The 24,579-nt window shown below is 42.7% G+C and overlaps 1 protein-coding gene across 4 annotated transcripts in view; it reads right to left on the minus strand.

Moving 5' to 3' along the window:
• Positions 1 to 24,579, minus strand: part of NCAPG2 (non-SMC condensin II complex subunit G2) — a 60,161-nt gene that overhangs the window by 21,119 nt on the left and 14,463 nt on the right. For 3 of the 4 annotated variants that reach the window (XM_066236573.1, XM_066236574.1, XM_066236575.1), the window contains 10 exons: positions 24,162 to 24,256; positions 22,871 to 22,940; positions 19,357 to 19,443; positions 18,050 to 18,145; positions 16,908 to 17,033; positions 14,768 to 14,947; positions 10,491 to 10,643; positions 4,026 to 4,248; positions 3,702 to 3,805; positions 669 to 842 (listed from right to left, as the gene is read on the minus strand). In XM_066236573.1, the coding sequence (XP_066092670.1) occupies positions 669 to 842; positions 3,702 to 3,805; positions 4,026 to 4,248; positions 10,491 to 10,643; positions 14,768 to 14,947; positions 16,908 to 17,033; positions 18,050 to 18,145; positions 19,357 to 19,443; positions 22,871 to 22,940; positions 24,162 to 24,256 (1,308 nt within the window). The remainder of the gene's footprint in view (positions 1 to 668; positions 843 to 3,701; positions 3,806 to 4,025; positions 4,249 to 10,490; positions 10,644 to 14,767; positions 14,948 to 16,907; positions 17,034 to 18,049; positions 18,146 to 19,356; positions 19,444 to 22,870; positions 22,941 to 24,161; positions 24,257 to 24,579) is intronic. The other variant, XM_066236576.1, reaches the window with a different exon arrangement.

Raw genomic sequence — 24,579 nt, forward strand, 5'->3', positions numbered from 1 at the left:
CCCAAAGGCCTGACTAGGCGGTGGCGCAGTGGATAGAGCGTCAGAATGGTATGCGGAGACCAGGTTCGAGACCCCAAGGTCGCCAGCTTGAGCACGGGCTCATCTGGTTTGAGCAAAAGCTCACCAGCTTGGACCCAAAGTCGCTGGCTTGAGCAAGGGTTACTCAGTCTGCTATAGCCCCATGGTCAAGGCACATATGAGAAAGCAATCAATGAACAAATAAGGTGTCTCAACGAAAAACTGATGATTGATGCTTCTCATCTGTCTCCATTCCTGTCTGTCTGTCCCTATCTACCCTTCTCTCTCTGTAAAAAACAAAACAAAATAAAAAACCTGCCCAAAGTTTAGGTGCTACTGTATCTTAATGTTCACAAACTCTTTTTTCTCAATTCCCAGCAAACTGGATTCTCACATAGTGTCACAGACCATCAGAGACAGAAAAACCAAGTGTTTAGCCTTGACATTTCCCTGGGTGCTGGGGATGTGAAGCTAAAAGGCACGTGACCTCCACCCTCAAGAAGGGCGAGACATCAACCTCTAAACCAGATAATAGCTGGCTCAGCCCCTCCTTTTATGGACAAGATGCCAGAATGAGGTGACATGTTGGGCACTTCTAATTCTGCTCCAATGTCATCTCAATACACCTGTTGACAAGTGTGCAATCTTACCTGAAACACTTTGAGGTACTCAGGGAGCACAGAGGCAAACTTGTCAATAGTGTAGAGTCTGGCCTCTTTGTTTTTCTCCAAACTCTTGTGAATGCTCTTCCAGAGAATCACGATGATCTCTAACAAACCTGCCATGGATGCAACATCGCTAACTGACAAGGTTTTATCCAGAACCTAAGATACAAATAATTTTACTGTGAAAGATCAAATCGTAACAATTAAAATGACAACATTACCTTTAAAAGCACTTCTCAGAATTCTAGACCCAATGCAGAAATGTAAAGAATATCAAGTCTGTTTTCATGTCAGGAGTTTATTCTGTATTTGAGACTCTCTAAGCAGTAAAGCTGTTTTTAAGCCCAACCAAGAAATGATACATTCTGAATTAACCCTATATACCTTCTTTTTTCTTTTTTTTTTAAAGTGAGGGGAGGGGAGATAGACAGACTCCCTCATGTACCCCGACCAGGATCCACTCGGAAACCCCATTCTGGGGCTGATCGGAGGCTAACACTCGGATCAACCAGGCTATCCTCAGTGACCGAGACTGATGCTCAAACCAATCAAGCCACTGGCTGTGAGAGGAGGAGAGAGAATGGGAGAGGGAGGGGAGAGAAACAGACAATCGCTTCTCATGTGTACCCTGATCAAGGATCGAATCCGGGACAGCTGCACATTCTATCCACTGAGCCAACCGGCCAGGGACCCTATGTCCCTTCAATAAATAGTTTACATGAATTAAAAATCCTCTAAAAATCAAAATGCATAAACTATTGCCATCATCTACAGACAAAACACATTAGTAAAAAGTCTGCCTTGGCCCTAGCCAGTTGGCTCAGTGGTAGAGCCACGGCCCGGTGTGTGGAAGTCCTGGGTTCAATTTCCGGCTGGGTACACAGGAGAAGTGTCCATCTGCTTCTCCACCCTTCCCTCTCTCCTTTCTCTCTATTTCTCTCTTCCATTCTCCCAGCCAAGGCTCCACTGGAGCAAAGTTGGCTTGGGCTCTGAAGACAGCTCCATGGCCTCCACCTCAGGCACTAGACTGGCTCGGGTTGCAACTGAGAAACGCCCCAGATAGGCAGAGCATCGCTCCCTGGTGGCCATGCCAGGTGGCTCCTGGTCCAGCATATGCAGGAGTCTGTCTTCTCGCTTCAGAGAAAAAAAAAATTTTACTGCTCTGAGTTTAGCATAGCAGCAACTATTTCTTACAAAAATGTGCTAATGAACAGGCAAAGCCATACTTGAGCCCTGAGCCTGTGTCACAGCCCTGTCAGCCTCTGTCAGAGGTGGTGGCACAGGGCAGGAACTAGGGAGGAAGGATCAATGCCAGCGCTCATTTGGGGCCAAAATGCAGGACTGTGTTTCCTTTTTTTTCTTACTTTTCTGAAGCTGGAAACGGGGAGAGACAGTCAGAAAGACTCCTGCATGTGCCCGACCAGGATCCACCCGGCACGCCCATCAGGGGGTGATGCTCTGTCCCTCCGGGGCATCGCTCTGTTGTGACCAGAGCCACTCTAGCGCCTGGGGCAGAGGCCAAGGAGCCATCCCCAGCGCCCGGGCCATCTTTGCTCCAATGGAGCCTTGGCTGCGGGTGGGGAAGAGAGAGACAGAGAGGAAGGAGAGGGGGAGGGGTAGAGAAGCAGATGGGCGCTTCTCCTGTGTGCCCTGGCTGGGAATCGAACCCGAGACTTCCGCACGCCAGGCCAACGATCTACCACTGAGCCAACTGGCCAGGGCCAAGACTGTTTCAACAAGAGTGTAAACTGTGTTTGGTGCTTTTCTTCTCAAGGCCAGTACACCACAAACTACCTCTAGACTTTACTTTGATGTACATGAACACACGAGTTTGATTACAAGCTTAAGACAGTGCTCATAAGTAGCGTGTCCAAGCCTTAAACATTCTCTTCTTTTGATCTGACTGGTCACTTTGGATTCTGAAGAAATAGCAGCCAAAAAAAACTCCTTTGATAAATTACTTTTTTTCTTTTTTAGCAAGCAAGAGCGAGACAGACAGGAGGGGAGAGAGATAAGAAGCATCAACTCATAGTTGTAGCACCTTAGTTGTTCATTGATTGCTTTCTCATAGGTGCCTTTACCAGGAGCACTCCAGCCAAGCCAGTGACCTCTTGCTCAAGCCAGTGACCCTGTGCTCAAGCTAGTGAGCCCATGCTCAAGCAGATGACCTCGGGGTTTCAAATCTGGGTCCTCAGCGTCCCAGGCTGACGCTCTATCCACTGTGCCACCACCTGGTCAGGCTGGTAAATTACTTTTGATAAAATACTTTCTTAAAGAGAATTTTAATTAAAACTCAGTCTTAGAAATTCAACCCCAAGATGTTTCTAGTAGAGTATCATGGCAGTGGGTAAGAGCTCCACCACCATCAAACTAAAAGACCGTAATGTCTAGAATCCAATCCAGGTATGTCACCCCTGGGTAATATTAAAATACACAGAAAAGCTTAAGGCAAAAAAAATTTGGGACAGGGTGTTACCAATAAATTTCTTTGTATTAAATCCTATCCAAACTCCACAATGAACTACAAAGGATACACAACAATTCTTTTAAAAACATTATTTATGAGCCTCCAAAATAATTACCTGAAACGTCAACACTAGAGAAATAAACAGAAAAAAACCTTTCTAATGTTAAGGATAGGGAGAATTCCCACACTTTCTTTCTTGAGTTCTTAAGGCTGGACTAATAATAAATTGATCTAAAACCAGGTAACTAAGAGGAGAAACACAATACGTGTGCACAAATGAGTCTCTCAAATGACAAAGCAGGTGGCTTTTATACTTTTTGGACAAAGAAACAAATTTGTGAAGAACTCACAGGAAAGACTTGAGTTTGATTAGCGAAAAACAAAGTTTGGTCTTGGGGGGTAACTTGGTAAAGGGGTAAGTGGTTAGAAGACTTTCGGTCTTGGATCCCTTAACTCTAATCACTGTGGGATCTTTTGGGGTAGACTGACATGGGTGCCGACACCCACATCACAGCCTGGGGCTACGGCTAATGGTCATGTGTCCTACTTACACTCACGTTCTCCTTCTCTCTCTCCTCATCATCCTCCTGGTACTCTCGCATTTCCTTCTGGATGCAGGCATTTAAGCAGTGGCGAATCACATGAATCAGCTTTGCTAAAATGTTAAGATAATCAATAATTTACATGTTTCTTCCACAAAATTACCTTTTAAAAATAAAATCATAATCCCAAATAATTACAAGTGTTATTAAAAGGAAACCATTAAGCAATGCATTAAAGCATGAAGCTTTAAAATGACCAACACTAAGCACATGTACCAGGAGCCATACATGCCTCATGCAGAACACACAACTGAGAGGTGCAGAGTTCAGTACCTATGTTGGTGCATGCGGTGTGCTCGTAGGCGTACTGGTAGAACCTCCTGGCAGCGGCATGATTCATCTGGAGTAGCGTGACACAGCGCTCACACCACACTTCCTCCGGCTGATTCACAGGCAGGAAAGAGTTAAAGATGAGGCTAACCAGGCGCCGACACACAGGTCGGGAATCTGATTCCAGATGAACCAAAATCTGCTCCATCGGGCAGATTTTCCAAAACTGTGTAGAAAGCATATATGCACAGAAGGAATCCATCGATTGTTCCTGTAATCTTAAAAATATTTTAAGCAACGTCTCCATAGCATAATCAAAAATGAACTTTAATATTCAAGAAAATTCATTTGGCAATTTCAAAAAAATATAGGGGATGTAAAGTACAGGGAATATAGTCAATAATGTTGTAATGACTATGTATGGTGCCAGATGGTACTAGACTTATCAGAGTGAACACTTTATGAGTTATATGAATGTCTAACCACTATGCTGTACCTCTGAACTACTATAATATTATAAGTCAAGTGTAATTAAAATTTTTCTTAATTGAGCTGTATAATCTTAAAAAATAAAAATTCATTTCAAGTGACTATAGAATCTGACACTTCTTGGGAGAAAGTCAATTGATAAATACATATTTAAAAAGCACCGATGTGTAAGATGCCAGAGGTTCATCATAATTAATTAGCACCAAATAATAGCTGTGATTATCAATATAATCATTTTTAAATTTCCTAAAACACCGCAACTTTTTGGCCCATTAATATAAAAACTGAATTAAAAATTTTACAATAGTTTTGACATAAAAAGCTTAATGGGGCCCTGGCTGGATGGCTCAGCGGTAGAGCATCAGCCTAGCGTGCAGAAGACCCGGGTTCGATTCCCGGCCAGGGCACACAGGAGAAGCGCCCATCTGCTTCTCCACCCCTCCGCCGTGCCTTCCTCTCTGTCTCTCTCTTCCCCTCCCACAGCCAAGGCTCCATTGGAGCAAAGATGGCCCGGGCGCTGGGGATGGCTCTGTGGCCTCTGCCTCAGGCGCTAGAGTGGCTCTGGTTGCAACTGGCGACCCCCAGGATGGGCAGAGCATCGCCCCCTGGTGGACAGAGCGTCGCCCCACGGTGGCCGAGCCGAGTGGATCCCAGTCGGGCGCATGCGGGAGTCTGTCTGACTGTCTCTCCCTGTTTCCAGCTTCAGAAAAATACAAAAAAAAAAAAAAAAAAAAAAAAAAAAAAAAAAAAGCTTAAGTGGACACTCCATTTCCTACCTCAGAGACACACCCAGGGCTCCCCAACCTCTGACATGGGTCTGTGGAGGCCCCTCTCACATGGCACCCCCTCTCACCTCAGCACTACCTTGCCCAAGGGGCCACTTTGGCCTCCTCCAGCATTGCTCTCTACCAGCTGCTGCCAAGTAACTGCAGAGATCAGAAGTGACCTACTGTCCTCTGTACATAAGCATTAAAATTTTCCACTAATCAGCCTGACCAGGCGGTGGCACAGTGGATAGAACGTCAGACTGGGATGCAGAGGACCCAGGCTCGAGACCCTGAGGGCTCCAGCTTGAGCTCGGGCTCATCTGGTTTGAGCAGAGCTCACCAGCTTGGACCCAAGGTCGCTGGCTCAAGCAAGGGGTTACTCAGTCTGCTGAAGGCCTGCGGTCAAGGCACATATGAGAAAGCAATCAGTGAACAACTAAGGTGTCGCAATGAGCAACAAAAAACTAATGATTGATGCTTCTCATCTCTCTCCGTTCCTGTCTGTCCCTGTCTATCCCTCTCTCTGTCTCTGTAAAAAAAAAATAAAAAAATAAAAAATTCCACTACATCACAGAGAAGTGCCCAACTTCTAGCAAGAAATTCAAGACAAGAGGGAACTATCACAGAATAATAAATAAAAAATAGATTTTAATGGTGAAATAGTTAAACCCTATCTCTGACACTTATCAGCTGGTAGTACTGTGCAAACATTTACACTTGGAGCAGTTTCCCATCTGCATACTGGGGATGCTATCACTGATATGTCCGTTTTGCAAGGACCTGGCTCTAATGATCACTCCCTTTTCTTTTCTTTTTTTTGTGTGTGTATTTTTCTGAAGCTGGAAACGAGGATAGACAGTCAGACAGACTCCCGCATGCGCCTGACCGGGATCCACCCGGCACGCCCACCAGGGGGCGACGCTCTGCCCACCAGGGGGCGATGCTCTGCCCCTCTGGGGCGTTGCTCTGTCTCTACCAGAGCCACTCTAGCGCCTGGGGCAGAGGCCAAGGAGCCATCCCCAGCGCCCGGGCCATCTTTGCTCCAATGAAGCCTCGGCTGTGGGAGGGGAAGAGAGAGACAGAGAGGAAGGAGAGGGGGAGGGGTGGAGAAGCAGATGGGCGCTTCTCCTGTGTGCCCTGGCCGGGAATCGAACCCAGGACCTCTGCACGCCAGGCCGATGCTCTACCACTGAGCCAACCGACCAGGGCGATCACTCCCTTTTCAGAATTTTCAAAAACACTCTGTATTCTCTGCCTCACTCTAGGCCCCACCTCCATTACTGGGCCTTTTATTATCTACCATGGATCAGTCCTGCCCAGGGCCTTGCAGAATAAGACAAGGCTCCAGCCCCTCTTAGCTCAGCTCTATAAGGCTCACAAAGCAAGTAAAGAGAAGGGTAACTCATTACTCCAATGCTGGACCCAGGAGACCCACAACTATGCCAACTTGTCCACAAATACTACAAGCACAGTTGGTATCAGACAGCACCATGCTGCCCGTCATTCCGACCTGGGGGACAACCAACCTCCTTTCCCTGTTAGTTGCCTCTCCACAGGTCCATCAACCTCTGACCTTGACTTTCAAGATCCAGCGTGTGTACCCATCACAAACTTTTGCAGAGCCCTCACCACTAAACTGCTATCTTGCTTCTGCAGAGCTAACATCAAGACAAAAGTGCCTCATTAAGACACAACCCAAAATCTGGGTCACAGGCTTTTGGTCTGTCTTACTGGTCTCTCCTGTTCTCCTGGGGAGACCCATTAATAAAGCAATAACAATAGCTCTACATTTCCTCACCAGCCATCACTTCCATAATCCTTTGCAAACAGTTCAAACACCACCCAAGCCTAACACTTCCTTTTCAGATTCAGAATTATAATCTTAATAAGCTGTTAGAACAAATTCTATCAAAATTGTAGCCAGCTTTGTTCTTGAAACTGACATGTTGATTCTAAAATTTATATGGAAATGCAAAGGACTGAAGCTGCCAAAGGACTCTGAAAAGAAGAGGCTGGGGATAGACACACAGACTCCAGGAGCTGCAGTACCCAGGGCAAGTGGCCCTGGCCTTCAATGGTCCAGAAGCAGACATGGTCTAATGATCTGCAGCAAAAGTACCATGGTAGTGAGAATGGGGATGGATATTCTTACTATGTAGGTGACACAAAATATCCTTTTTTTAAACATAAAAATATTCAGTTTGAAACTCACAAAAAGCATAAAACAATACATACCCTATGCGGTGGTAATCAGGCCTCCCCAGAACCCCATCCCTAGACAACTGATCCCTGCACTCAGGAAACTGTCACTAATTTCCTGATTTCTTCCAGGGATGTTTTATGCGTATCTGAACAAATGCATGTCTGTTCCTGTTTCATGCAGCTGGTACTTACACCTGCTTCTACCCTTTGATCACTGAGGTGTTTCCACGTTAAGTCTGTTCCTTTTCAGTCACAATGCATTATTTTTACTTCATGAACACACTATAGGTCTGTGCAGCTGACCCTATACTGATGGACACACGAGCTTGTTCCCAAATCTTGTGCCATGACAAAACAGCCTTTTATTACTTTTTTTTCTTTTCTTTTGAGAGAGAGAGAGAGAGAGAGAGAGAGAGAAATGAGAAGCGTCAACTTACAGTTGCAGCACCTTAGTTGTTCACTGATTGCTTCTCCCAGGTGCCTTAACTAGGGGTTCCAGCCGAGCCAGTGACCCCTTCCTCAAGCTAGTGACCTTGGGATCATGTCTGTGATCCTACGCTCAAGCCGGCAACTCTGCATTGAAGCTGGTGAGACTATGCTCAAGCCAGATGAGCCTGTGCTTAATTCAGCAACCTAGGGGTTTCAAATCTGGGACCTCAGCATCCCAGGTCGATGCTTTATCCACTGTGCTACCACAGTCAGGCAAAACAGCTTTTTTAAAAATAAATTTTAGCCTGACCTGTGGTGATGCAGTGGATAAAGCATCAACCTAGAACACAAGTCACTGATTCAAAACCTTGGGCTGGCCTGGTCAAGGCACACATGAAAGTTGATGCTTCCTGCTCCTGCCCCCCTTCTCTCTGCCCCTTTCTCTCTCTTTCACTCTTCTAAAATGAATGAATAAAATCTTAAAAATAAGTAAATATATAATCTTTAGAAAACCATTGTATAGAGCAGGGGTAGTCAACCTTTTTATACCTACCACCCACTTTTGTACCTCTGTTAGTAGTAAAATTTTCTACCCGCCCACCGGTTCCACAGTAATGGTGATTTATACAATAGGGAAGTGCCTGACCAGGCAGTGGCGCAGTGGATAGAGCGTCGGACTGGGATGAGGAAGACCCCGGTTCAAGACCCCAAGGTTGCCAGCTTGAGCACAGGCTCATCTGGTTTGAGCAAAAGCTCACCAGCTTGGACACAAGGTCACTGGCTCGAGCAAGGGGTTACTCAGTCTGCTGAAGACCCACAGTCAAGGCACAAATGAGAAAGCAATAAATGAATAACTAAGGTGTTGCAACAAAAAACTGATGATTGATGCTTCTCATCTCTCTCTGTTCCTGTCTGTCCCTATCTATCCCTCTCTCTTACTCTCTGTCTCTGTAAAAATTTTAAGATAAATAAATAAATAAAGTAGGGAAGTAACTTTACTTTATAAAATTTATAAAGCAGAGTTACAGCAAGTTAAACATATAATAGTAATTACTTACCAAGTACTTTATGTTGGATTTTCACTAAGTTTGGCAGAATAAAGCTCTATAAAAAACTTACTATAGTTAAATCTTTGTCCCAGGTTCTATTCCTGGTCAGGGCATACAGGAGAAGTGCCCATCTGCTTCTGTGCCCCTCCCCCTCTCACTTTTCTCTCTCTCTTCCCCTCCTGCAGCCATGGTTCGACTGGAACAAGTTGGCTCCATGCACCGAGGATGGCTCCATGGCCTCAGCCTCAGGCGCTAAGGAAAGCTCGGTTGCTAAGCAACAAATCAACGACCTAGATGGGCACAGCATCACCCCCTAGTGGGTATGCCAGGTGCATCCCAGTTGAGGTACATGCAAGAGTCTGTCTCTCTGCCTCCCTTTCTCACACTGAATAAAAACAACAACCTTATAACTAACATTTAGCCAAAAGCTGAATAGCACTAGTAGAATAACAATGAATGCCATGTACATTATAATAAAACCAGTGTCTCCTTGCTTTCCCTGTAAAATGTGGAGGAAGGGTAATCTCATACTTAGCATCTTCCCAAGTAATATTTAAGTGCTTCCTCTGTGCCAAGTATTTAAATATTTCAATAAAAACTTTCATGTATATGATAAAAATATAACTTAAGATAGGGGCTGCTTAATGTTTTTCAAAGAGAAAACATACATGATATTTCACAAACTTCAGTAGAAATCACAAAACAAAATTTTATGAGATTAACTGATGCCTGACCAGGCAGTGGCGCAGCGCAGAGCATCAGACTGGGACGTGGAGGACCCAGGTTCAAAACTCCCAAGGTCGCCTGACCAGGCAGTGGCGCAGTGAATAGAGCATTGGACTGGGATGCCGAGGACCCAGGTTCGAGACCCCAAGGTTGCCAGCTTGAGCGTGAGCTCATCTGGCTTGAGCAAAGGGTTAGACCCAGGGTCTAACCTTGAGCAAAGGGTTAGACCCAGGGTCGCTGGCTCGAGCAAGGGGTTACTCGGTCTGCTGTAGGCCGACGGTCAAGGCACATATGAGAAAGCAATCAATGAACAACTAAGGTGTCGCAACAAAAAACTGATGATTGATGCTTCTCATCTCTCTCTGTTCCTGTCTGTCTGTCCCTATCTATCCCTCTCTCTGACTCTCTTTCTCTGTCCCTGTAAAGGAAAAATAAACAAAAAACAAAAAAACTCCCAAGGTCACCAGCTTGAGCCCAAGGTCACTGACTTGGGCAAGTGGTCATTCCATCTGCTGTAGGCCCCCCCCATTAAGGCACATTATGAGAAAGCAATCAATGAACAACTAAGGTACCACAATGAAGAACTGATGCTTCTCATCTCTCTCCCTTCCTGTCTGTCCCTCTCTCTGTCTCTATCACCAAAAACAAAACAAAACAAAACTGGTGACTATACCAGACATTGATTAGTTTAAAATGTGATTACTATGATTACTAAATCTTTAGAATTAAAACTGCTTTGTCTTTTTGTAGATGAAAACAAATGTACTTATTTATTTCATGTGTTAAGAAAACCCTCTTTACCTCACCTTAGCAGCCCTCACGGCCTTAACTTTCAGCAGCATTTCTGCGAAAGCCACTCTCACTTTCTCTGAATTGTCATGAAGACTGTATTTCAGTGCTGGCAAAAGCTGCTCTAGTAACGGGTGACTTAATTTGTTATCCAGAAGTATCGGCAGACACTGCAAGAAAGGAGAAAGGTAACAACGCTTCAATACTGGAACATAAATTAAACATCCAGTTCCATCTTACTAAAACTGCTGGTAAAATATATTAAAACATACCTGTAGAAAATAACACTTTTAAAAAATGGTTTCATATAAAAACACTTTTAATTAATTAGTATGGTTTCAATGACAGACAACTGTCCATTCAGTGTTTCACTCAAACAAGGTTAGAGCAGCTATTAAGTCTTAGAGTGGAAAGAAATATAGAACCACTACTGGTGGAGTGGGTTTAAAGCCAGTTGTGTGTAAAGCTAAGGCCCTAGAGTCTTTTCTCTATTGCAACAGCCCACACGCTCTCAGCATTTCCTGACTCATCCTGCATTAAAACCAGAGAATAGGTTCCATCTGTGAGATTTGTATCCCTCATGGCTGTACCTGCACTCCTCAGGTCAACAGCTGAGTGACCTGTCCAAGCTCAGCCCAGGCATCAACTTGTTGGAAGATTGATAACTGGACCACCTTCTCTTTCCAGTTATTAGATAAAAGGTTTTTTTTTTTCAATTTAAAAGACATCTATATTTTAAAGATCATATGTAAATATTTAGAGATGAGGCGATACAACCTCTGGGATTTGTGGGAGACAATGGCTGGGGCTACAGATGAAACAAGATTAAAGATGCCCTGATAACCACTGAAACTGGATAATGAGTTGAAGAGTATTTTTGTAGCTTTGCAGGAAAAGTATATAGTAGGCCAGGGGTCGGGAACCTTTTTGGCTGAGAGAGCCATGAATGCCACATATTTTAAAATGTAATTCCGTGAGAGCCATACAACGAACCGTGTACATTAAGCATTATCCAATAAAAATTTGGTGTTGCCCCGGAGGACAGCTGTGATTGGCTCTAGCCACCCACAACCATGAACATGAGTGGTAGGAAATGAATGGATTGTAATACATGAGAATGTTTTATATTTTTAACATTATTTTTTTATTAAAGATTTGTCTGTGAGCCAGATAGAGGCATCAAAAGAGCCACATCTGGCTCACGAGCCACAGGTTCTCGACCCCTGCAGTAGGCCCTGGCCAGCTGGCTCAGTGGTAGAGTGTTGGCCCGGCATGTGGAAGTCCCATGTTTGATTCCCAGACAGGGTACACAGGAGAGGTGACCATTTTCTTCTCCATCCACTCCCTCCCCTACTCTATCTCTCTCACTCACCCTGTAGCCATGCTCTACTGGTTCAAACACATCAGTCCCAGGCACTGAGGATGGCTCCATGAAGCCTCTGCCTAGGGTGCTAAAAATAGCTCAGTTGTGAGCATGACCCAGAACATTGGCCACAGATGGGGGGTGCGAGGTAGATGCCGGTCCAGGTGTACATGGGAGTCTATCACCCCTCTTCTCATTTGGAAAAAAAAAAAAGTACATAGGTATATAAAAAAAGTGAATTTAAATGAATAATAACACTGGGGAACAATTTTTTTTTCATTTTCTGTTGCATGAGGTTTTAGAACAGTTTCTATATATTTCTGCATCGCTGATTCCAAATCTGAAACCCGTTTTTTGGTACATGCTCTAGTTTTTATGCAATTTTAATTTCTTTTTGTTACAGTTAATGGCATGCATTGGTCTTTAAATTGGAGTTAAAGGGCAACGACTCTTGGCCCTGGCCGGTTGGCTCAGTGGTAGAGCGTCGGCCTGGCGTGTGGGGGACCCGGGTTCAATTCCTGGCCAGGGCACATAGGGGAGGCGCCCATTTGCTTCTCCGCTCCCCCCTTCCTCTCTGTCTCTCTCTTCCCCTCCCACAGGCGGGGCTCCATTGGAGCGGAGATGGCCCGGGCACTGGGGATGGCTCCTTGGCCTCTGACCCGGGTGCTGGAGTGGCTCTGGTTGAAGCAGAGCGACGCCCCGGAGGGGCAGAGCATCGCCCCCTGGTGGGCAGAGCATCGCCCCCTGGTGGGCATGCCGGGTGGATCCCGGTCAGGCCCATGCGGGGAGTCTGTCTGACTGTCTCTCCCCGTTTCCAGCTTCGGAGAAATACAAAAAACAAAAACAAAAAAAAACAAAGGGCAACGACTCTTGGATTGAACATAACCACAAGGCAATTAATGTTTTACAAACATCACTTTTTCATAATTGTAATTGTTTTTAAATGTAAAAAATTATTATCTAATAAAAACACCCTCTTATTTGGTTTTAAGATTGAATCATGGCTTCTTCGAGTAGGCATAAATGTAAGAATAGTCCTGACACCTTCTGTTATAGATGTGGCTGTTACACAGTTCAACGTCAATGGCGCAATATTTCATCATTTGTGACACGTGAATATATTGCCTATTTTCAAGTTCCCCTTGACGATCAAGACAAGAATTGGGCTCCTCATATTGTGTGTCATAATTGTGAGGAAATGCTTCGTGACTGGACAAAAGGAAAACGCAAAGGAATGCGTTTTGGTATTCCCATGGTTTGGCGTGAACCTAAGGACCACAGCAGTGACTGTTATTTCTGTCTGATCCATACAAAGGGCATCAGCAATAAAAAACGGCATATGATTGCAAATCCTAATATTCCTTCAGCAATACGACTATCCCACACTCTGAGACACTTCCGGTTCCAGTTATCAATGGTTTTATTTCTTCTAAGGATGAAGAAAGTGAACATGGTGATCAAGTGTATTTTGATAAGATGCATGAGAAAATGGTTGTAGAATCTGAAGGGTCTTCTTCTGATGCCAACCAGTCATTAACCCCTCAGCAGTTTAGCCAACCCAAATTGAATGACTTAGTAAGAATGACATAAAAATTGTCGACTTTCTGAAGTATGAGGAGCATAACTGGATCATTTGTGTGGATCTTAAGATGGTAAATTTCCTACTAGGACAACAGAGAGGTTTCACAAAGTATCCTTGCTTTCTGTGTTTATGGGAGAGTCGAGCTCAGGAGAAACACTGGACACAGGAGTGGCCAAAACGTGAAGCTCTGGAAGTAGGGATGTAAAATATTGTGAATGACCCTGTAGTTAATCAAGACAGGATCATTTTCCCCCCACTTCACATCAAACTTGGCTTAATGAAGCAGTCTGTTCAGGCTTTGAATACAGAGTGAATGCTTTCAACATATTTCTGCTTTTCCTGCCTTGTCTTTCGAGAAGATAAAAGCAGGTGTATTCAATGGACCTCAAATTCGAACCCTCATACGTGATGAAGAATTTGCCAGGAAGATGAATAAGGAGGAGAAAGCAGCATGGCAGTCTTTTGTGGCAGTTACAAAGAACTTCCTTGGCAACAAAAAAGCAGAAAACTATGAACTTCTGGTTCAAAGAATGCTGTTGGCTTTCTGTGACATTGGATGTAACCGCGTTAAGATTCACTTGATAAGTTTCCCGAAAATCTTGGAGCTGTTAGTGATGAGCAGACTACTGCTGGAGCATCAAATGAGATTGTCCTCAACAAGTACACAAATGCAAGAGCTACAAACGCAAATTTTTGCCTGAATAAAATTTAAATAAGTTTTGCACAAATTTTATGATTAAAATAAGTGTTTTAATATGTTCTATTTTGAAATTGTAGACAAATTCTGATGCAATCATATCTTTTAGTGTATTAGTGTATTTACTGCATTATAAAAATTATTATATTTTCACAAAGATGATGCCCAAGAAGACATTCTACTTCATTATGTTAAACTAAATGTTGAAAAATTTACAATAAGATAAAAACCTAATCTTGAATTGCAAAAAAACTGTAGCATACAGAGAAAAACTAATGTCAGATTTGAGATCAGCACACTCGAATTAGGTAAGAACAAGTGTTTTTGTGGATGCAACAAAAATTTTGTTCCCCAGTGTAACCTAAAGCAATCAATGAACTAAGGTATTGCAACGAATTGAGCTTCTCATCTCTCTCACATCCTGCCTGCCTGTCCCTATCTGTCCCTCTCGCTAAAATAAATAAATAGATAGATAGATAGATAGATAGATAGATAGATAGATAGATAAATCCCCTTACTTTGGATGTACAACAAAAATGTCAATAGTGCTTTATTTATGTAGGATTATAGGTGATATTTAAGTTGTTCTTTCTCTGTATTATCTAACTATTCTATAATAAATAAATATTGTTTCAATAACTTAAAATCTTACCTTAAAGACAGAACAGCGTACATCGGCCGAGCTTGTATCAAACGCTAGTTTCCCAGTTACATTCTTGAGCAGATCAACAAGAATGGTTGGAGGCATCATTTCCCAGTATTTGGAAGTTATTTTACAAACACCAAGTATCCCTGCAGAACGGACCATAGGACAAGGATCTTCTAAAAGGCTCTATAAAATAAGAGGGGGAAAAGGCTTACAAATCTTAAATCAGTTCTCTTTATATCAGCGGTTCTCAACCTGTGTGTCGCGACCCAGGCGACCCCTGTGTTTTGGTCGTTCGACTCCTGCCGGGGTCGCGACCCACAGGTTGAGAACCGCTGCTTTATATCAACATTTGCTTTACACATTAGTACTTTGGGTATTCACAATGAAACTGATATTTCAAGTTACAGAAATATGAGTCATGCACAGACTCATGTATCTCTGATTATATACCATTTCTACAACTGAGCATTGAAAGAATATATCCAGACCCATGAGGTGCCTTATTTGCCTATCCTGCCCACAGGACTTGGCAGACACAGGGCCTCCAAGGCCAGCTCGGCTGTTTGGGAGTGTGCAGAAATGTCAGTCCATCCTATTAAGACACTGCCTACCCAAACCACTCCTGAATTCCCAAAGTGCTAAAATGTACTGAGCCCAAAATAAAGTAATTCTACTTGTAATGACTCAATCCAGATAATGGTCATTGGTGGTTGCTAATAAACAGAGACAAGACATCATGTACCCTGATGAAATTAACACACACAAACAACCCCCCACAAACACGACTCCCATCAACTCTGTATTTACCGTAATAACCACTTTATAGGAAAGACAAAGGGCAGAGAAACATCAATGATACCATATGATAGGTCTGTAAAACCTAGACTGTGGGAAACAAAATAATTTGCAAAAAAGATATATCAAGAAAGAAAAGAGAAAGAGAGGAGAAACTGCAGGACAGGGACATTGTAGTATAATTTCAACTTTCTGCATGTCTGAGATTTTTCATAGTCACTCAAAACAAACAAAATGTATTTTAGTTGTGTCATGGGTAACCATCATTATCATGGCAGTTTTTTCTATCTCTTCCTACAATTTTCTCCTAATTTGGAAAATAAATATTTTTAGCTTGTGTTATGAAACCTGAAAATGTGAGGCAACATAGAGAAACAAGCAGAGGGCAGCACTCTCCAGCAAGATGAGAAAGACCTATAATACCCCAGGAAATAAATGCTGCACCCTAATGTTCTAATATCTCATTTGAAAACTCAGTCACCTGAAAAAACAACTGAAACAGGTATTATCCGTAGGCCTGCCTTAAAACAAACCCAGTGTTTGTTCATTCATATGACCCACAACTTCACAGTAGGCAGTATCACCATCCTCAACTATTAGGTGAAGAGACAGAAAAGTAACTTGCCCAAAGTTACACAGCTATTGAGGTAGAGTCAAACCTGGGGGTACTTTAACCCCTATGTTATACTGCCTCTGCTGGGGAGACAAGAACAGAACATTTAAAACTATATAAAGTAATAAATAGATGTTCCAAAGGAGAGGATGAGGAAAAGAGCACTATAGGCCTATGCTGTCACAGAAGGCACCAAGAAGAGAATAGATTTCCTTGAAGAATGTCAAGATCGCACCTGACCAGGCGGTGGTACAGTGGATAGAGCATTGGACTGGAATGTGGAAGGACCCAGGTTCGAGACCCCGAGATTGCCAGCTTGAGTGCAGGCTCATCTGGTTTGAGCAAGGCTCACCAGCTTGGACCCAAGGTCGCTGGCTCTAGCAAGGAGTTGCTCGGTCTGCTGAAGGCCCGCGGTCAAGGCACATATGAGAAAGCAATCAATGAATAATTAAGGTGTTGCAACGCGCAATGAAGAACTAATGATTGATGCTTCTCATCTCTCTCAGTTCCTGTCTGTCTGTCCCTGTCTATCCCTCTCTCTGACTCACTCTCTGTCTCTGTAAAAAATAAATAAATAAATAAAATTTAAAAAAAAGAAGAAGAAAAGAATGTCAAGATCGGGAAAGCCTGCCATCTGGGGGGACAGGGCACAGGCAGATACAGGGGAACGGCCAGGACACAGACGAGGCCAGACTACGGTGAAATTGTAAGGAGCTGAACCATATGAATACGTACGTAGAGTTCATCAAATTGTTTCTGAATTTCACTATCCATTTCAATAGCATTGAAGTTTGGATCCCTAATTGGAAATGCCTCAATAAACAACAGAGCAGCATTTGAGCGGACTTCAGAGTTTCTGGCCTGGAATAATAAAGGGAGAGTGTTTCAGGATCCAAAGAGATAACATTTGAAGGCATCGGTGTAGAGTTCCTGGAGAAAAACTCCTAGTATCTCAATGTAAACTTATTTATAAATTAAAGACAATGGCAACCTTTAAACAGACCACACTATGAGACCTTCCTTACCTTAAGCCAAAGGTATCAACAGATATAAAGACTGTTTCCTTGCTCACAACCCACATTGTGTCATAATGACAGTTCCAATCACTTCCCAACCCTAACACCCAGTCGTTGGTTCTGAAATACTCTTGTGTTCAGGCCCTGGCCGGTTGGCTCAGAGGTAGAGCGTCGGCCTGGCGTGCAGGAGTTCCGGGTTCAATTCCCGGCCAGGGCACACAGGAGAAGCGCCCATCTGATTCTCCACCCCTCCCCCTCTCCTTCCTCTCTGTCTCTCTCTTCCCCTCCAGCAGCCAAGGTTCCACTGGAGCAAAGTTGGCCCGGGTGCTGAGGATGGCTCTATGGCCTCTGCCTCAGGCGCTAGAATGTCCCTGGATGCAACAAAGCATCGCCCCCTGGTGGGCATGCCGGGTGGATCCCAGTCAGGCGCATGCGGGAGTCTATCTGACTGCCTTCCCGTTTCTAACTTCAGAAAAATACAAAAAAAAAAAAAAAAAGAGCAATACTCTTGTGTTCACTTGTACACTCCTCAGTGTTGTCACCCTGATGCCCAGCCACTGCAGGTGGTCTTGAGGGACCAGGGCACCGACCCAAGCTCTGCAGACCCCACCATCTATGCTGGTTTACTGAGTGCAACTATTCCCCTTCCAACTGTGTAGTCAGCACTAAACCAACTCAGACCCTCAGTCTGATGGGCCTGGGAAATACTTTCAATAAAATAAAACATACATCCAAAAATTTCAAAGTTCCCACCTTCCAGTCCTATTTTTACTGCCTTATTACAATTCTGAATTAGAGTATGCTAAATTCAAAAGTGTAATAACTATGTCTAAACATGATAAGACTATTTAGCATCTGTACCTTTAATCCTCTCCAAAGAATGGGCTTGTACAATTTGTAAAGCATCTCTTCCACTCCCTGCCGAGCTCCCTTTTGATGGTGAAAATAACTCAGCACCTAGAGCAAGAAAAGAAGAAAACAAAGGTACTGTTTTGTAAACAAACACCTAAGATTCTATTTGGAAAAACCAGCAGAGTGTGCAGGCTCTCTCCACCAGGACAGGCACCTAAGCTTCACAAATCTGACAACTCTTCCCTGAGTTCAACAATGTAGATACACCAAACACCGCTAGGTACATGAAGGAGATCTATGGCATAAGTAAAGATCAACACCCTACCAACAGCCATGTAACCTCATCACCTTCAGGGTGAATGGAAAAGGAGTTAAGTGGTTTCTATAGGGCTGGTTTCCATAGCCCATTCTGGTTCTAAAATGACTGGCTAGACCTCTGTTTGGGTCTAAGAGCCTATAATGGACATCCAAAACAGACACACACCGTATCTCAAAATGAGTGTCACTGCTTAGTGGTCCTTCACAGTATGAGCTTAACTGAGATACTAAGTGCTTTCCAAGCAGTCTGACTCTTCATCTTTAGATAACTCAAACTAAATCATCAATAATGTCAAGACATGCTTCTTACCCATTCAAACTTTATATGTAATATGTAATTTATTTTACACTCTACAAATAATTACAATTTCACTATTCTAAATAGTAAAGAGGTGGCTTTGTCCACTCAGTTTCTTGACACCTAGCTGCCAAAAGTAACAGCTGATCAATGTAACAGAGGGGACTTCCCAGCCCTGTAGCCAGTCCTTATGATCACCACCGACACTTAACCAGTGTGCTAAGGGCAGTGTCAAGAGAGCCTTATTTAGTCAGACTATTTATAATATAAGGATAAAATTTGTATCTAAATTCTGAAATGACTTTTTAAAAATAAAATCTTACCAAGAGAAACTAACAAAACATTATTCCATTTGCTTTACAGAATAACAAGTGGAAATTTAATGTATGAAAGTAAATTAAAATAATCTCAACCATCACTTTTTGAAAAAAAGCAGTAGTAACAGAAAGTGATGATTCAGGACATTTTTATGTCAAAGAATTAACTAAGGTTGCTTAAATTAAGTTTTGATGTCAGAGCAGTATTCCTTTGCTTCCCTAATCAGAACAGGATACAATTGTCAGACACCAATAAAAGATTCTGAGAAAACCTGAGAACTGATGCCTACAAAGGCTTAACTTCATTTTTAAGTTTAACAAAAACGAAAAGGATGGGGCATGATGTTAAGGAGGCACATGAATGTTGTGAGGGCCTGGCTTACCTCACGCACTTTGGTGTGCACTGGAGACCTCCGTGGAAGATGGATCCCATGGTACATGAAGTCCTGGATGCAATCACTTTCGATCGTCTGTAATAACAAGTGTGATGGAATAACACTTGGGGTGTGTGCATTCTGACAGACGGCAGAGCGGCAGCATGAGCACACAGGATTCTCATCTGTTCATCTTCTATCTCGAGAGGAAGAAAACTGGCTCAATCCATCAGAGCTTCTGTGTTTTACATGTACACATTTCTTTAATTTTCACCAAAGAAAACAGCCAGCTTCCTCTATCTTATTTGAAGAGATACTAATTTCTAATAAATGGTAGTTCAAGCCAGCAGGTCTGAGAGCGTAAGTAAGGCTGGAAGCCCTTTGTCTGAGTTGTCCCGATAACCTCAGAGGGTTGCTGGATCTTTTCCAAGGGCCTTCCCAGAACCCCACTGAACTTGTCTAAGGTAGGGGCCAAGGGTTCAAAATGACTGAAACAAAGTCTTTCAGGGCTGCCACAGAGAAGGGTAGGGAGGGGTGAGGCAGGGTATCAGAAGCTCCAGGGTTAGCCAGGGGCTCTAAAGTCCTCCAGTAAGGCAACTGAGGCAGGACCAGCCGCCAGGAGCAGCCCAGGTCGACAAGGGACTATCTGATCTATATACCCAGATGCCATGGCTTTAGAAAGAATGTAAGAAAAGCTTCCTACCAATATTAACCTCTTCTCCATTCCTTTGGAAAATATTTTCTCACCTCAAGCACTACCAAATCTCACCACCACCACATGCGGGAAACTACACACTGCAAGGCTTGTGATGAAATATGAGATCCATAGCACTACCAATTAGGTATTTGTACCACAAGTTGAGCCTTTAGAGCCAACAACCAGAATATGGACACTACTGAATATATGCTCTGGTTTCTGTACTATACCAATGGCAGGAAGAAGGGACAAATGCTCTCAAGAGATTGAAATGACATAACAAGTAAATGCTATTGGAGACTTGCTGGGTCCAGATTCCAAAAAAAAACGGTAAAAAGACATTTTTGAAACAAAGCTGAGAAATTTAAATATAACTTTTTTTGAGAGAGCGGAAGGGAGAGAGAAGATGAGAAGCATTAACTTGTAGTTGAATCACTTGAGTTGTTCATTGATTGCTTCTGGTATGTGCTTTGACCAGGGGACTCAAGCCAAGCCAATGACCCCTTGCTCAAGCCAGCAACTTTGGGCTCAAGCCAGCGAGCGACCTTGGGATCATGTCAATGATCCTGTTCTCAAAGTCGGTGATCTCAGGGTTTTGAGCCCGGTATCTCAATATTCCAGATCAACACTCTATCCGCTGCGCCACCACTGGTCAGACTGGCTTAATTATTTTTTAAAATACTCAGAGCTGTTAATTTTGTTACATATGATAATGGCACCAAATAACTATATCTAGAGATGCATACTGAGAACATAGACATTAAATGGCATGTCTGATATTTGCTTTAAAAACTTGGAGGGAGCCTGACCGGGCGGTGGCGCAGCAGATAGAGCATCGAACTGGGATGGGGAGGACCCAGGATCGAGACCCCAAGGTCACCAGCTTGAGCGCAGGCTCATCTGGTTTGAGCAAAGCTCACCAGCTTGGACCCAAGGTCAGTGGCTCGAGCAAAGGGTCACTCAGTCTGCTGTAGTCCCCCGGTCAAAACACATATGAGAAAGCAATCAGTGAACAACTAAGGTGCCACAACAAAGAATTTATGCTTCTCTCTCTCCTTTCCTGTCTGTCCCTCTCTGTCACAAAATAAATAAATAAATAAATAAATAAATAAATAAATAAAAAAAACTTGGAAAGAGAAAAGGAAGGAAATTGAGAACTACAATTGCTGGTACTGACTTGACACAAATCTAATCAAACAAGTCTTTTTTGTGTATGTATGTGTGACACAGACAGACAGAGGGACAGATAAACAGGAAGGGAGAGAGATAAGAAGCATCAATTCTTCGTTGTGGCACCTTAGTTGTTCATTGACTACTTTCTCATATGTGCCTTAATGGGGGGGGGGGGGGCTACAGCAGAGCGAGTGACCCCTTGCTCAAGCCAGAGGCCTTGGGCTCAAGCCAGCAACATTGTGCTTCAAGCCAGTGACCTTTGGGCTCAGACAGCAACCATGGAGTTACGTCTATAATATGATCCCATGTTCAAGCCAGCAACCCCGCACTTAAACTGGGTGAGCCTATGCTCAAGCTGGATGAGCCCGTGCTCAAGCTGGTAACCTCAGGATTTTAAACCTGGGTCCTCCATGATCCAGTCCGACACTCTATCCACTGCACCACTGCCTGGTCAGACCAATTAAGACTTTAATTATAGACTGACCAGGCGGTGGTGCAGTGGACAGAGCATCAGACTGGGATGCAGAGGACCCAGGTTTGAGACCCCAGAAGTCACCAGCTTGAGTGCAGGCTCATCTGGTTTGAGCAAAGCTCACCACCTGGGACCTAAGGTCACTTGCGTGAGCAAGGGGTTACTCGGTCTGCTGAAGGCCCATGGTCAAGGCACAAATGAGAAAGCAATCAATGAACAACTAAGGTATTGCAACAAAAAACTGATGATTGATGCTTCTCATCTCTCTCCGTTCCTGTCTGTCTGTCCCTATCAATCACTCTCTCTGACTCTTGCTCTGTTTCTGAAATAAATAAATAAATAAATAAATAAATAAAAATTGAAGAAGAAAAAAAAGGACTTTAATTATAAATTTCTATTTTTTAAACCACTATTTGAGCAAAGGGGGACAAATACTTCCATAACAAAATTCATGCAATAATAAAACAATGCAAAAGAAATGCGTAACAATGCCTTGGCTTTGTTCTTTCTATTCTAGATGTTGATAATCTTGTGTTTTCCAAAAATAGAAGCCAGTGATAAACCCTAGTAACAGAAACCGAGCTTAAGCAGGTAGGAGAACAAAGTGAACAGAAATCCACTTCACACGTCAGCCCCCACACTCCCTGCAAACCACCCCACACCCAATCCAGGAGGACCCTCTTCCCAAAAGGAAAGACCCTTTTCACCTAAAATAAAAATTTTACTCACAGGAAAACACATTTGAAAAACTAGTATGAGAAAAATAAGAGGGATATCAGATAAAGACATATTCATTTGATTTTTTCCAAAAGGACCTTTGAATATTTCATTATGATTGTAAATTATATAGCCATTTTTTTATAATATAGATTATTACACAGTCATTAAAGATTAGCCATATTCAAAACAAATGTCTTGAAATTCTTGAAATTAATGTAACCAAAAGAAGTGGTCTGAGATTCCCAAGCAGCATTGTCCAACAGAAAAGAGGTGAACCACAAATGTGATTTTAAGTTGTCTAGTGATCACAGGTAAAATTATTTTACTAATACATTTTCTTTAATTCAATATATCCAAAACACTTATCAATACTGACAGAGACCCTTAGCCCATGTTTTTAATCACCCTTCCATGACCACTAAGGAGAATAAAACTGTTAACATTTAATAAAATGAAAATACCTCTAATATTTTTCCAGAAGCCTTTCTCCAAGCTCTGAAATAAACTTCTGCAATGTGTACCATCAAAGATCTATTCAAAAAATAATAAAAAGTTTAATACAAAGAACTATACTTTTAACATGTAGCATTTCAGGTACTCTCCTATCCTACGGAAGAACTCGAGTAGTGCTTTGCAAAGTAACTGCAGAGATTTGTTAGCTATCTACAGCAGTAAGCAGCAAAAGGAGGAAGTTTTAAGAAGGTGAACTGAAGTATCAAATTATTTTCTTTCTTCTCAGTCAAGGCCTCCCCAGAACTTCACTATTTTTTGTGAAATTAAGAGGGCATAAGCCTAGAACCAAACTCTTTAAATAAAAAACATTTAAATAAAAAATGTTCAAAACTTTGCAGGCTATTAACTCTAAAATATCAGAGCTGACTTCAGAATCATAGTTGGGACTCTACTGGTTCCAACCCAAGTATGCTGCAAATGATAAAATAGAATGCTAGTGAACAGTAGGACCTTTGCACTAGAGATTCAGGACAAACCCCATTGCAGCATTTACATGACTGCCCAGCAGAGGGAAATTCAGCAACAGGCCCACCTCAAGAGTTTGAGGATTGGATTTTAAAACACAGACTAAGTGCCCAGCCACGGAGCAGACGTAGCACTAGCCAAACAGCCCACAGAGAGCAAACCCTCAGTCCTGGGGTTGGGTATGCATCTCTGCACTCTCCCCTGCAGGGCTCTTCCTGCACAGTAAATGGGTGCAGACATGATGTTCAAAAGACAGATGTGCTAGAGAGACAGGCTTTACTGTGACTGAAGCTGAGATTTAACTAGTGGATAATTTGACTATTTAAAGAACTACCACAGTGGCATAAAGCATCAACCTGGAACACTGAGGTTGCCGGTTCAAGACCTTGGCTTGCCTGGTCAAGGCACATATGGGAGTTGATGCTTCCTGCTCCTCCCCCTTCTCTATCTCACTCCTCTCTCTCCAAAAATCAATAAATAAAATATTTTAAAAAAATACAGAATGCAGGACAAGAGTTTTTTTTTTTAATTTTTAAAAAATAATAATAAAGAACTACCACAAATTAACATCTTACTTTTTAATGTCATTACTAAAAAAAGAATGATTTCCAATAGAGGGGGTAAAATATCCACTTACCAAACAGACAATAATAAATAACATATGAGATCATTTCTGAAGCTTCCAAAAATTTAATATAACTTTTAAAAGTAGAGTTAAATATAATCTTTCAAAACCAGATTGAGACAGCACAAAATACTATCTTTAATACTTACTTCTGTAATCCCTGTAACTGGTTTTTAACAGTCCCATGGATCATTTTAATAAAATTTACATTCCAATTGAAGAGAGAACTAAGAAATCTTCTTCCCTATAAATTAAAATAATAGAATATAATGACAAAATTGAAACCAAAAGATCCCAGTAAGTAAAAAGTAATTATTTGAATGTTTAATAACACAGAAAACACATATAATTATAATTGAGACTCTACAGATTGAAGCTGTGCTGGGGGAAGCAGGTACTGTTGTTGGGGGATAGCAGAGGGACCCTCAGTGACAGAGCGGGTCAGCAGGACAAGGGCAGGAAGGCTCCCCCCTCAAGGGGCGGGCAGCAGACACCATTGAGCTCCTTTCTTGCTCATCCACAGGATTACACAGACAGAAAACACACTGACCCGCAGATCAACTGAAG

The sequence above is a fragment of the Saccopteryx bilineata genome, chromosome 6 (genome assembly GCF_036850765.1).
Source record: "Saccopteryx bilineata isolate mSacBil1 chromosome 6, mSacBil1_pri_phased_curated, whole genome shotgun sequence".
NCBI lineage: Eukaryota > Metazoa > Chordata > Mammalia > Chiroptera > Emballonuridae > Saccopteryx > Saccopteryx bilineata.